The 14928-nt window shown below is 37.2% G+C and overlaps 1 protein-coding gene across 1 annotated transcript in view; it reads left to right on the top strand.

Annotated features, from left to right (window-relative positions):
- The window catches only part of GPC6 (glypican 6), a 725714-nt gene that overhangs the window by 513109 nt on the left and 197677 nt on the right, over positions 1 to 14928 (top strand). Inside the window, exon 4 of the mRNA XM_058018930.1 lies at positions 11911 to 12076. Within this exon, the coding sequence (XP_057874913.1) occupies positions 11911 to 12076 (166 nt within the window). The remainder of the gene's footprint in view (positions 1 to 11910; positions 12077 to 14928) is intronic.

The following is a 14928-nucleotide window of genomic DNA, read 5'->3' as shown; positions in this document are numbered from 1 at the left end:
ATTCTGCAGAGCACTTCTGCCCACTGAGGATGATATAGGATCAGCACTTCCAAAGGCTGTTGACAGATCTAAAAGATGACACATAAAAGAATGATTTCTTCACCTGAGAAAGTAAGAACTGTAAATCAATACAATTACAGTAGTTCATAGAGATAACTGAAATTGCTGGGGTTTAAATTACTCTGGCAAAATTTCTGAGCAAAAGAAAGTAATTTTAGGCTATATTGTTTACCTTCTTAATATCTTCTTTTATTTTTCTAATTTATAGATCTGCTGCCTCTTAGACACTAGTCAGCCCTACACAAAATGACTTTTCTTGCTCAGTTTTGGGTAAAGGAGAAAGTAATCTAAATAACATCTTACCTGCTGAGAAAATACGAGGAACAGGATATTAAAAATATTTCCATATGGTTGTAGACACTCTTTCTGGTTTGTACATCAACCTAAAATTCAGGGTAAGTTAAATGAAGATTTAATAGCAAATTTCACATACATTCCATCTCTAAATAAAAGAAAAAGTAAATCTGATTGTCAGATATATTTTAATACATTAGGTTTTGATCTACTTCCTGCAGGCATAATGCAAACATTAGGTTTTGATCTACTTCCTGCATAAATAGCAGCTTAAACTTGAAAAATTGTCTTTTATTTGGTACTTGCTTCATTCAAACCGATGCCACAATGTCCTTACTTTCCATTGGAGTTATTTCCCAAAAATTACAGCACCCGAAGTATATTATTATAATACGAGGTATCACAAAAGCAATTTGCTGCTGCAGTTCACCCTTCTTCTATCAGGGAAAAGATAATGTGTCTAATTTTAGTTTTTTCATACATGATTTCAGGTTTTCTTATGTTTGTGTGGATCTGAGCATGAACAAAGAGGAAAGCTGAATCTTTTACACACAAATAGTTTGTTTTAATATGTAGAACATTCTCTGGGAAATTATATACTTAACTTCCTATCATGTAGTCATCCAGTACTAGTACTTTGGACCATGTTTTTCTCTAGTGTGCAACTCAGATACAAAATTCTGAGAAGAATCCTTGTTCATAGGAACAAGGATTTATTCTCCTAACTACTCTTGTTTTAATCACCTCCCTGTGTTTCTGTTGTAGTGTCTTGGAAGTAGGACACACAGACACAAGGGAGGATCCCTCTGTATTTATGTTTTGTGTCTATGGGTAAGGAGTTATGAGGAAGGGATTAAAAGGGAAATAAAAGAAAATAAAATTATGAGATGAAGATTTACTCTCAGCTATGCAGTTCTAAAAACTGCAAGTGTGATACTCAGCAGAAATGGGAGCGCACATCCCATACACAGGTCATTCCAGACCATAGTCATCATCCCAAGGTGCACTTGAGCATCTGCTAAATATTTGTATGGTACTTATATTTACAAGAAGCTCTCTGAAAACCTAACAAGAATATTAGAAAGACCATAAGGAGGAAATGTTAACATGGAGCTGTAGGGTGATCTCACATGACTTGGGCCCACGTAATGAAGTGGGCATTTATGGATCCTATAAATAGGTTGTGAACTATTTTTAAAGTATTGCTCTGCCTCTGTGCTACACTGAATATATTACCAAGACTTTGTGATTGATTATTGGTAGCTAGCAAGGTAACTGACTAGATCCTTGCTGGGATACCTTCAAGATCTGACATCCTTCTTCCCTTTAGAACGCAAAAAAATCATTAAATATTTCTGCATATCTGTAAATATTTCTGTACTTGCATATGATTTGCACAGAATTTGTTATACTGTCCTGTCTGTTGTGGTCCATCTTGTGCTTAATTCACATCATGACATTAAAAAGGAGAATAAGGAAAATATTATATTCTATTCGGTCCCAGAAAATTATCATCTTGCTTTATACTGGGCTGCAGGGTCTTTGGAAAACAGTCCCTCTTTAAAGCAGGCTTCCCATTCCTTAGTGCCTTGGTGTCTGTGCTGTACGTAACCTGTCTCTGACACAGTGTGACCAGCCTACTGGGAATAATCAGAGTGAATGTTTGCTTTCAAAACCCAGCAGTCTTTATTTGATCTTTTGATTTTCATGGAGAAGGACCAAGAACATGAGCAACTTGAAAAATCTTGTTCGATTTCTATGGATATTCCTTAGACTCTTTTCTCCAGGCTAGTAATGAAATTTTACCATTTGAATTTACCTGAAAAATGTTCAATGTAGGAATATGATGAGGCTTAACAAGTAGGCAAAGCCATCAAACTTGGACTTTCCTGCTTCATTACTCCTACAATTTTATTTTTTTCTCTTGTAAAAATACCCTCCTTTTAGTACTGATCTACCCAGTTCCTACCTTTTGTCACTGTGAATATGCAGCCCAGACAATTCACCAATTACACAGGAAAACAGCTGGAAGGAATCTACAAATCCTTACTTGCTGTTTCTAGGAGATTGCCATTTTCAACTAATTCCAATAGTGATCACATTATTATTTAGTGACCACCTTAATATAAACTTTAAAGTGTCTTTTCCATCTTGACTCCATGTTTCTTAGAGCAGGAAGGAGCAGGAACAAGTTGGGTCAGTCTGTTGTCGCTTGTCACCTCGAATTATTGCATAACTTGTCATCAACCAAGACTGCCAATATTATGTATGCATTTATTTCTTTCTCATGAGTGTGTTGTTGCTGACACCGCACAAATAAGACATCCCACAGCCCTTTCCCCCACTCTGATTCATGCCCTTTTTATGTCAGTGAAAGAATTCACACATCAGTAGACAGTGAAGGAGAGGTGCTTGTGAGTGCTTGCGAGTGATCAGAGCAGTTTTGCCTTACTTTCTCTCTCTATGAGAGAACTGCTTTTCTTTGCAGGTGCTTTTTTGGTTGGCATGGTGAATCATAGGCAATCAGCAAGAATGCTCTCAGGTACATAGTCTGCATTTCAAACTTCGTGGGTGTTGCAAGTAGGATGACTTTGACCATTCTTCACATCACTTTCTTATCCAGATACTGCTGCACAAAACGTCTAAGTGCACGATTTGATCATTATCTCCTGCCGTGACAGTTCTCTTTCTTTCAGAGCTTTTCCTTCTGCTTATCTGGGGGTTTGATTTCCAGATTATCAAGGACTTCCCTTTCTATTTATGATTTGTACCTGGGTAATACTTAACCTACTTCTCTACAGCAGGTTTTTTTTTTCCTCACAGGGAGCACGAATCAGAAAGAAATGAGCCCACTCTCTTTTAAGTGAGAGGCAGTTTAGATTTTTTTGCTCTGAGAAGAAAGCAGAATAGCTACTTTTTATTAAGAGAGTGTCTTAAAGTTTATGTTCCAGAAGAAATTATGGGGTTTGAAAGCCTAACAGCTGTGAGATTCCTTCTTTGTTTCTGTGTACTGGAAAACTTTTCATCCTCTGGGAGTGGATGGAAGAAATTTTTTCAGATATTTTTCACTTTAGTGTTTTCCTCAAAATTGTAGGAAAGTAACAGATGGAATCTGCACCTCAAATTCTGTTTAATGTGGGATTACTCTAAAAACAGATGAGAAAGATAAATATTCTTCCACAAAAATTGCAGGGCAGATTTTTCAGCTCAGTGATATCTCATGGGATGTAAATCCTTGTATCCTGGAGTATTTTCTCAGCTTGCATGTTTGTAAGTCAAATAAATTTTCACTCCCACCAAGTTTGTTTGAATTTAATTATGTTTCTGACAGGTAAAACAGGATTTAAGAACACTTTAATATTTATACCTGAATGTTCAAACATTTTATTTTGTAAAAAAATTCTTTAAAGTGTCATTCAGAAGTGAATCAAGAGATTAAAAAATAAGCTTTACACAAAATATCTTGTGACTGCTGCTTTTCAAGTGGCTTTCTAAATTTAGATTCTCTGTATTCAGATCATCTGATAAGTAATTTTCCTAGTTTCCTAAAAATAGGGGAGACTATTCTTTTTCTCTGTAAATAGAGCTTCAGTCTCACCCAAGTAAACATCTGAACATTTTGTCCTTGCCTTTTTTTTGCTCTTGACTTCTGTAGGGAAATTGTGAAATCCCACAACTCACCTCTCCAACAGTTACTGATTATTTGATGTTCAACCTCCTGCTGCAATCTCTTCCAACCACTATTTTCATATGGTCACTTTCACAATTACATGTTGTGATAACCTAGACAAATTATAGATAAGAGTGATGCCCATAAGCAGTGCTCAAAAATTCTGATGCATAACTTTTAGGGGTTTATATACTTAAAATCCTTTATAAAGGAATTTCTTTATTCTTTGTAATATTGTATGGTTTCTCATCTGCTAAATTTGTGCACCTTCCAGAATTATGCAGGTACTGGAACACAACTGAGAGGACAAAATAAGTAAGAAAAATGCCTCAAATTTTAATAGGTACATTAATATTTTTCTTAGAAAGAAAAATAGTTGCCATGTTTTTCATTATTTCAAAGTCATGAATACTGGCAAAGGACATCTCAGTTGGACAAAAACAATGGCTAAAATCTCCTCTTCTTTATTAGCACTGCATGGTTTGTTATCAGGTAGTAAATGTTTCATTTTTTTATTGTTACATTATAAAACTTATCTAGGGTTCAACTATATTGACCTATTTTTTTTCTAATTATTTAATGAACATCTTGTACTATGCATTATACATTTGCTATAAAATGTATAATGTATAGTACCAGATGTACTATATGTACATTATGCATTTGCTAGAAAAATATTTTGTGGGATATTAATATATTAAAATTAAAATGACCATGTTTTGTATCATCATATTAATAAGATGCACTACACCAGGATTTTGGGGATTTTGCAGCTGCTTAAAGGGCTGCAGTTTGTTATTTTCAGTTTGATATAATTCAAGCACAATGTCATAGGTACTAGTACAAAGCTGCAGTACTTAAACCAGCTCTTGTAGCTTTCAGTCAACTGGGATGAAATTGTTAAAAGGATAGCTATTTTTGTCTTTAGGAGGTTAGTATTAGACTAGACTTAGCAAATATTCTCAAATTTACCTTCTACAACATAAATTCCTAACTAGGTATGGCTGATGTAATACTTCTATTTTTATATCAGATTATGCTATCTGTGAAAGCAGTGAACTGAGCTTAGCTTCTATGAGCCAGTCTGAAGCAATGAGAAGTACTTCAATAGAGCATTCAAAATCTTATTAATATTTCTATGTAGTTATAATTGGATACATACAGACATAATTTCAGCTGAAATCCACTGAAAAGAACTTTCTTGATACTTTGACTGTTAAATTAAATCAGAAATAACACAGTGTTCATGAAAACAGACAAAATATGGACAAAAAGAAAATTTAATTACTTGGATCCAACAGTGAGCAGGTCTTCTCTGAAGAAAAGAAAGAGTAAAAGGAACAAAACCATCATTACCAGCTAAGCTTTACCTACTTTTCCCAGTAATAAAAACAACAACAAAAAATCAATAGGGAGTAATTGTAACATGTGGAGAAGAAAATGTCAAAGATATATGGGGAAAAAATAGTCACTGATTGCGCTGAAGTTTAGTCATTGTCCTGAAGTTAATTAAAGATGAAATTAAAGAAAAAGCTCTTAGGATTTGTGATCCAAAGTATTCTAATAATCTTGTGTGCCCTGTAACGTGTGCTTTGTGATATATCTCGGTCTGATCCTGGTTACATCATTGTTATAATGGGTGGTCAGAAATTACAGGTTTTGTGCTTAGGAGAAATTTCCTCAGTACTAGCACATTGAATGCAATTCTTAATTAAAGGTTTTTTCTTTTTCCTTTTCTTCTGAAATCACAAGCATGAACAACTAATCCTTATGTCCCCTTTGATCTTTAAATAGAATATTTGATAGTAATGCTAGAATTAAACTGTGGAGAATTTTGGGACAGGAATCCCTAGAATTGTACCATGGAGTTCTCTACAGATTAACTTTCTGGTAAAAGAATGTAAGGAGACTTCTTGAAGTTAGTCAAGACATTCTAATATTTGTAAGTTAAAACTCTGGCCTGGCCTCGTACATAAGCATTTCATTGTGCAGGGATAGTGAAGGGCTTGGAGGGGAAGCCACATGAGGAGCAGCTGAGGCCACTTGGTGTTTTCAGCCAGGAGGAGACTGAGGGGAGACCCCATTGCAGTTACAGCTTCCTCATGAGGGGAAGAGAAGGAGCAGACACTGATCTCTTCTCTGTGGTGACCACTGACAGGACTGAGGGAATGGCCTGGAGCTGTGTCAGGGGAGGTTTGGGTTGGGTATTAGAAAAAGGTTCTGCCCCCAGAGGGTGTTTGGGCACTGGAACAGCTCCCCAGGGCAGTGCTCACAGCACCAGCCTGACAGAGCTCAAGAAGCTTTTGGACAATGCTCTCATTGGGGATGGTGCTGTGCAGGGCCAGGAGTTGGACTCAATGATCCTGACAGGCCCTTTCCAACTCAACATATTCTATAATTCTGTGACTCTAGTCTTATATAAACCCTTGAGATAATTAGGCCATGAATAAAATAATGCTTGGGAAAATTATTCATTTTTCTGTCATTAAGTGGATGGACTATACAGAGATTCAAAAATAATTTAAGGATGCCAGTACCTCAGTTTCTCAGACAGTGAGCACCATTCCTTTTCTGGACATACATCAGCTTGCTGAGAGGAAAGCTGGGTGATTTAGCCAACACTTAGGTGTTAGACAATGATTCCTTTCAAAATTCTCTCCACTTACAGACCGTTTACATGGGATTGCAGGAATATACCTCACCCTCATCTTGAACACCAAATGGGAAAGAAGTAGAAATTTCCAGTTTTAATCCAGCAGCTTGAATGTAAATGCATTTGTAAAGATTGTGAAGAATAAAATCTAATCGTCTTCTCCTTTAAAAAGGCATTTTTAGAGAGTATCTATTTTCATGGCCAATTGGCTAGATTGGCTGGTCCATCCCAGCAGTTTCCCCCACAAGGTCTTCGTGTTAAGGAGTGACTCCGTGGTTTCAAATGGGAGGAGTTCCTTTGGGTGCACAGGAGACGTAGGAAGTATGTGTGTTCCCTGATGTGATCTCAGCAGTGATTCCTTTTGCTCATATTTGACACATTTTATTTTATCCCAAGAAATGACAGAGTTTGGACCTAAGTATTGTGTATGGACCTACTCTGTGAGTTTAGGTACATTCAGCATAACTTTGGAAGAACACCCCTACCTTATTACCAGACAACATATACCAACTACTCTGGTAAGAAATCTCCTACAAATAAAAGAGAAACCATGTATCAACATATTTGATCCTTCTAAAGATGACCAGTTGTTTAATAAGTTTCTCTGATTTTTTGTATCAGAAAAAAAGATTTATATTTGTATACTTGACAAAGCCAAGGATTTTGATTATAAAAACAGGTCAAATACATTACAAAGCAGTCTGCAAATGCAGTGTTACAAGAGAGTAAAATTTCCTGCCTTTTACCCAAATAAGTTCTCTCCTCAATTATTTATATTTGCAAGTTCACCATTGCAAAATCTGTCTTCCAGATGAAATAATATTCCTCCTAGACTTTCTGAAGGGGGAAAACAAGTGTTCAGTAATGAAGCCCTTAAGAATATTGCTTTTGGGGGGTTTTGCATGTATGCAAAAACATGCATTTAGGTAAAGCTGAAGCTGTCAGAAAATGTTACAAAATGCAGTAATGTAACATGTCCTGAAGCTACTAGGCTCAATCAAAGCTCAGAAAGGCACTTTTCTGATGTGATGCATTCCACGTACACTTATGCTAAAATGAAGCTGTCCTACTCAGTCAGGGAGACAGCCTGCAGTAGTGAATGACTCCTCTACAGCAGTTTCCCCAGTTATGTCATTCAGTGTGATCCAGCTGATTTATATGATTTACGTATGAACCAGTTATTTCTAGACTTTGAAGTCTATGCAAATTTCTCTGCTGCGATTATTGTAGAGCCAATTGCAGTGTGTTTGAAAAGACAGAAAAAGAAAAAAACACCAAAGTTGTACCCATGCAAAAATGTTACCTACAGAAAAGAAATATTGAAACTCCTGAGTTGAGAAACACCTCTTCTCAGGAAATGCAGGTTTTGAGGTTTTGAATACCTCTGAATGTAATTAATATCTGCTTTTTGGCTGGTCTGCAGAAAAGTGCTTAAGTGTGAGAGGCTCTGAATATTATTTTCTTTTAAGATGGAAATGAGAAATGGGCTTTCAAAATGCATTTCATAGCATTTTCCAGCAGCAAGAAGGTGGTTCAAAATCAACTTTGTGATAATCTCCAGATTTCAGGAGTTCATAGCTTTCTGAAATACTGACCCTCTAAGTTGGATTCTTTTTATATTTTGGTTCTTACCAAGATATCAGAAACTTAGACCAAAATGTGACTATTTTTTGCACGAGAGATAAGTTATCTTTTTTGAGGGAAGAAAAAGATCTAACTGTATTCTTTGAAAACAAAGATACAGAAAAAACAACTGAATCTCAGAGCTGAAATCTGGTTGCTCACTGAAGACTAGGTTCAGAAAAGCACTTTACTGCTGTAATACAGCATTTAACTTTTAGCCTTCAGACTTCTGAAGTAGCTGTGCTGTTGGTAATATTTCTCTGAGCCACAGTTTGGATACCTAAAGCCACACCAGTACTGCTAAGTGACAAGTGAATACGGAGCAGGATTGAGAAGGGGACTCATCCCATGCCTCAGTCACAGCTTAATTGTTAGCCCTCTACACAGATGTGTTTTGGACCTCTCCACCTTTCTCCCCCTGCAATGCACTTTAGGCAGGATAGACACTGTCTCCAGAAACCTGCATGAACCTGTCCTGTTGTGGCCCCCTCCCTTCTGTCAACACTGAGCAGAGCATGGTCTAAGCCCTATGAAACCTCCTGTTTCACTTCAAAACACACAACATTATATTTAGCTTCCTCTTACTCCCACTGCCTGCACTACTGACTCCTATTATTCAGAACACTTTGAGCTGAAAAATAACCACCCAAAATAATAATTGTGTATTTTAGTCACTCAGGCACTAAGTGGAACCCAGGGGAGGTGTAGTGCCAATATGATGTGGTAGTATGGGATGTGGCCAGCTTGGAGCAGAAGGTGTGAGCAGTAAGGGAAGTGAATGCAGGCCAGCAGGCACAGCAATTCATCTGTGCTTGTCTTTTATGTCACCAGTGTAGCACACTTGGAAACCAAGTTCTGCAACATCCAGCTTGATCAGCAAGGATTTGCTTGTGCTAGTCTTTGTCAGAGGATGACGAAGATAAGTCAGATGCAGATATAAATAACATGACAGAGGCTTCTTTAGAAACCTTCTCCATCTGCTCTTTGCTTTGACCCACCTCTTGGCTGCTTCTCTTAAAAAAGGTATTACTTCACTCCTAGTGTAAGCAGAGCACCTTGCTTTCTTGTAAAATGCTGTTAATGATGCCACCATTTTGTCTGATATATTAAGATACTCAGGCAAGATATGATACACCTGGGTCCTGCTCATTCTTTTTGAGTGGTTGGAAGTTATCCTGACTTCTTCACAGGGGAGCATGACCAGAAGTACTCTGTTAAAGGACTTGTGTAATGTGACAAGAATTTAAGATTCACAGGGCCTGTGCAAATAGATACTCTAACTGGCCTTTAGGGTCCTGTCCCAGCAGATCTGGGACATGATCTGGATCTCTGGCAGAGTAAAGCACAATCACTAGTTTCCTCTCAGATTGCTCTTGTTATAAAATAAGGCTCACATAAATATTGATAGTATCTGCTCTCTATAAAGACAAAATAAGAAAGTTAATATGTACTATAAAGACAGGGACTGTCTTCTCTCTTTTAGACCTGTTTTTCAAGAATTAGATTGACAGGAAATTTTTTTATAAGATGAAGATCTTATAGATATATGTCAGCACAAGTACCAAAGTGGATTTGAGAAGGTATGGATGGGAAAATATGTGGATTCCAGCTGAATTTAGGGGTCAACTAGGTGCTGATAACTTGGCATTGACAAGACTACTAGGACAGGGAAGAAGCATAACTTTAGGCATGAAAAGAACCTAACTGATAAAACTCTCAGTACTCACAAATGAAAATATCTCTGACTTTAAGCAGCAATTTCAATGCAAATTTGAAGATTCTGTTTTTGACTGTAAATATAAGTATTCTGCTTTCTTCCTTCTATGGTTCTAATCTTTTTATAAAAACTGGCCTGTTCTAGGTTTAGAGGTATATAGCACGTTGGATAAGTGTCTCTAAAAAGTAGTTCTGAGCAGTGAAAATAATAAAGTCCACCTTTTTTTGAATTTGGATTTTCTGCTGTTCAATGAGGTGTTCAATGAGGAAGTTTCCCCTTGTGCTTTTTCTAACCAATGGGTCATTCATAACATCATTTTCAATGTGGATTCTTTGATATCTATGAGGAGCTGACCTCATGTTTCACCCTTTTCCTCAATAAAGGCAATAATAGAACCTCTCTCCTCTTTTCCTCTCAACTGTCTGTTTAAAAGAAAAAAACATGTAGGATCTTAATGTTCTGAGACTTGAAGTGCTCTGTTAAATTTGATTGAAACTGGCTGATGGTTCAAAAGCTATTAGAAAAATTATGGATAAATATACCTTCACACATACCATCAGTGTTCTGCTAGTAAAGTGCAGAAGTTAGTCCCTAGGAAAGCAAAGCAAAAATCCCTTCCGAGCATATTCAGAAGCATGTGCTACATCTCAGAACCATTTTAATTTAAAAATGTCCTGTGTAAAGACTATGTTCCGTATAGTTCTCTAAAAATCAATGATTTAACATCAAAAAGGGAGAAACAAATTCCAAAGAAAAAGAAAAGAAACACAATTTTAGTACAATCCTGATAATACGAGCGACATCAATCAGCTCAGTCTGTACCACTGCAGTGCAAAGTTAGATTCATGCTTTCAGCACAAGTTACCATAATTTGGAAAGATTTAATCCCTTCAAATTCATATCAGTAGAGATGTATTTATTCATAAACCAACAGGCTGAGTGAAAGGAGTGGCATTGCTTTGCAATGTCCTGTCCAGGAATTTTGAAATCGCCGAGGAACCTGCAGCTCTTTGTCATTGCTCTAGATTGTCAGTCCAGCATGAGATACTTGTGCTCCACTGCACCGTGACAAAATGCTCATGTGAGCAGTACCTAGTGTGAAATTTTAATCCATGTTACAAACTCTGGCCTGAAAATGAATATTTCACTAGTACATATGACTTTTAAAGTCTGAGATTAGAAAATTAAAGACAGAAGAGAAGTTCACATGTGCTGATATGTGCCATGAAATGCATTAGATTGAAATGCATTAGATTGTCTATAATGCTTTTTGTCACTTGAGATGTCAAAAGCATACCAAAGAAAAGAAAAACCCCAAACAAACCCGTCTGATCTCTTTATGAATTTGTCTGAGAAGAAAGAAGGTTATTTTTGTCTGAAAATTGAATTATATCCCTTTGTCATCGTGTAGTTCAGAATAAATTTATTCTGAAACCGTCAAAATTATCCTGGATTTACTGTGCTTTAATAAAGAGGAGATTTTAATCCAGTGCTGGTGTGACTGACAGTTCTAGCTTACATAGGAAGAGTGAGAAGCCTCCTCAGGATCCTCCATGCTAGGATCAGTCAGTAACTACCCAGCTGATTCCCTGGATGTTTTTCCTTCGCCTTTCCAGGAGATTTTGTGTGGGAGGGCTGGGGAGGCAAGCACTGCTGTCAGTAGGGGAGTGTTGATTTTTGCATTCCTGAAAGTCGCTGCTGTGCTAAATGAAGATAATTGGCAGGGATCGATTAGCTTTATAGGAGGGTGTTATTAAGGGTTGAGCTCTTTTCACAAAATGCCCCCTCTGCATTTACTGCTTGTGAGGCATAATCTCAGCCACCCCGAGATTCACAGAACAGGAGATTGATTTCCTCCTTTTTCTTTTTCTTTCCCTGCCTTAAACTCTGCAGGTCAGTCCCACCCCAGGGTGCATCCGGGCGTTAATGAAGATGTTGTACTGCCCTTACTGCAGAGGACTTCCCACTGTGAAACCTTGCAACAACTATTGCCTCAATGTAATGAAGGGCTGCCTAGCAAATCAGGCTGATTTGGATACTGAGTGGAATCTGTTCATAGGTAAGAAGAGTTTCAATATTAGTGCAAGGAAACTCTGGTAATATCAAATTTCTGCAGGGTTCTGTGAGGTTAGAAGACGCTGCTGGTCAATATTCAGAATGAAGCAACTGCAGATGCAGCTTGCTTTCTAATTGAACTTCATGGCTTGCAGTAAGGAATGACTGCTCACCATGCCCTAAGCCAGACACGTTTCACAATTCATATTTCCAAAGGAATGGTGTGGTGTTACAGCTCCTGAGCTGAATTATTACATGCTGTTTGAAATGTTGAGAAAGATTTGGTTGAGGATTTGATAACAAGCTTAACCTGGCAGAAATAGTATGTATTACAACTGAAAACCAGGCTCTTGCAAGCTGAGAACATAATAACATTGTATAACATCCAGTCAACATAAATCACAACAGCTGCAGTTCTTAATTCTGGTAGTACATGGTCAAAAAGCTATAAAAGTTACATATATGAGAAACTACTAATTGCTCATTCTTGCTTAAAATATGCTAATGTCTCCCTTCCAGTGTACTGAACAGAATGTCCCAAACATGCAACCTCATGTTAGAATGGAGCATAGAATATATATTTAAGAAAAACTGCTCCCACAATTTATTCACATAATTCTTCTTTCAAATAGACAAAGAATTAGAAAGAATTGTCCCTTAAAGAGCCATTTATCTGTCCTGTAGCAAAACAAAAAACCAACCAACAAAAAAAAGCCCAAACCCTACAACCAGAACAAAACCTCCCAGAAGAATAACATATAACAAGAAATATTACTTTTAAGTTGCTTTTGGTGATGGAATAGGATGGCAATTAGACAAGGCTGATGATAATATGGAAGGAATGGAACAGCTAGTTAGCTTGGACACTAATGAGTGTCGTAGTCTAGACTGGATTTCAGAAAAATAAATGCAGCTGGAAAAAAATGTGAGAACACTTTCTTTATTGCAGTCGAAGAAAGGAAATTTATTTTCTATTTTTGGAAAGATAAAACATAAGCAATCTCATTCTGCTTAATTTCAAACCCCACTGACCAATGTGACTTTGAAAATTTGACTCTGACTCATTCATGGATTTTTGCTTTACTCAGCAGTGCAAGATGGATAGGGAGAAGAAAACAGGATGAAAAATGAATCAGGGTATGAAAAGTGAAAACGAGCATTGAGCGTGCTATAAAAATAGCATGCAAACAACAATATTAAACAAATGATGCTGATACATTTGCCTTCCCAGTCTCTCATGCTGGTTAAAGGAGTTGACATCACAAACAGTACTGTATGGAGGGATACCACTGGGATTACTGGAGTAAAAAAGATAATCTAAACATCATTTAGAAGCTAAGTAGAAGCTAATGAGAAAACAATTCTAACCTGTTAAGGACATTGCAAGCTACTTCCCTTGTCACTGAATGATAAGCAAGTGCTGAAATGTCACTAATTCTGACTTTAAAAAATTAATAATTGGCTTAGGCTTTTGAGAAAAGAAACCCAAAACATTTGAACTAAAATAAACAGCTGAGTTTTTATTAAGACAAGCACCAGTTTAAATCAAAAGCTGGAAGTTAAGGTTTGAGCTGTGAAGAGAAGATTTCCTTTTCTGGTGCTTTAAATTCAGTGAGAGTCCTGGGCATGGTGAGACCTGTTGGAAAGTGTGGAAATGCTTACAGATGCAGACTTTCAGAATCTTTGCTGCAAAACCCTTGTCTGCATCAATGTCTCTTTGGTTTTGATTGTTCTTGCTCTCAGAAAATAAAAACTGCGTGAAAGCTTGTATGTTATGTTAAAACATAGTGCTAATTTATTAAATACCATGTCAGGCAGGCTACATGCAATTATCCCTGCAGGTCAGTGATGACAAGGCAGGATACAGTACAAAAACATCAAATCATATTTCCTCTTCCTTCTAACTAAACAACTTTCCCTCTGTAACTTTATGGGGAAGAAAACAGAGGAGATACAAAGATTTTCATGTGTTTGGAAAAGGTATTCTGCTTTATCCCATTTTTCAGGCCTCTGACAGCTTTGCTGAAGATGAGGGTCCTTCCTTTATGAAAGACTGAAATGAGGCAAGTTGTCTCTGCCTCTGACAGCTGTCAGAGGCTTTCTAATAACACATGCAATTCCCTTAGTGGTAAACACAACAAAACTTCTACTCACTGAATTAAAACGAACAGCAGCATTTTACAGCACCGCTGAGCTATGAAAGATTGGAAATAACGCATGAGCAGTTTTTATCCCTGTTCCAATACTAGGAACCATGCACTAGTAAAAAAAAGATAATTTTGTGCATTAACAGTCTCTGCCTAGGCAGGAATCCCAAATGTTAGTGCATATTCATACACAACGCAGTTTTGCTTAGCTCATAATCTGTGCACTGCAAAAGAGTTTTGCTTAGTTCATAATCTGTGCATTGCAAGGTTGTTTTGATAGAAGTTGGTACTAGGAGAAAACTCTCAGATATGTTTGCCAGTAACTAAGTAAATCCTGTAGTTTGGACTGCATGTCCTGATATTATTCTGTAGTTACAGCAATGGTCCAGCAACAGGCAAGATCTGCACGTGAGGAGGAGCAGAGGAGAGTAAATGAGCTGTTTGACAACAGGATGTGTTGCATGTTTCACCTAGTTTATAAATATAGAAGTCAGGACTGAAATCACATATATATAGCACTAATAAATCTTGCCTCTACTTTCAAAGCTAGGGAGAGTAGGACAACTTCCCCTAAACATCTGGTGCTTTCCAAGATTTTATAGACTGTGAAAATTGGTAGGAGGTGAAACAGCTGCAGCAGCATGAAACATGGCTTATTATACATTTCCTGGTTTGTCACCTTAAAGTGTGTGTCCTTTTTGTGTAACAT

The sequence above is a fragment of the Melospiza georgiana genome, chromosome 2 (genome assembly GCF_028018845.1).
Source record: "Melospiza georgiana isolate bMelGeo1 chromosome 2, bMelGeo1.pri, whole genome shotgun sequence".
In the NCBI taxonomy this organism is placed as follows: domain Eukaryota; kingdom Metazoa; phylum Chordata; class Aves; order Passeriformes; family Passerellidae; genus Melospiza; species Melospiza georgiana.
Note: the sequence above shows the minus strand (reverse complement) of the source record. Positions and strands in the feature narration are given on the sequence as shown.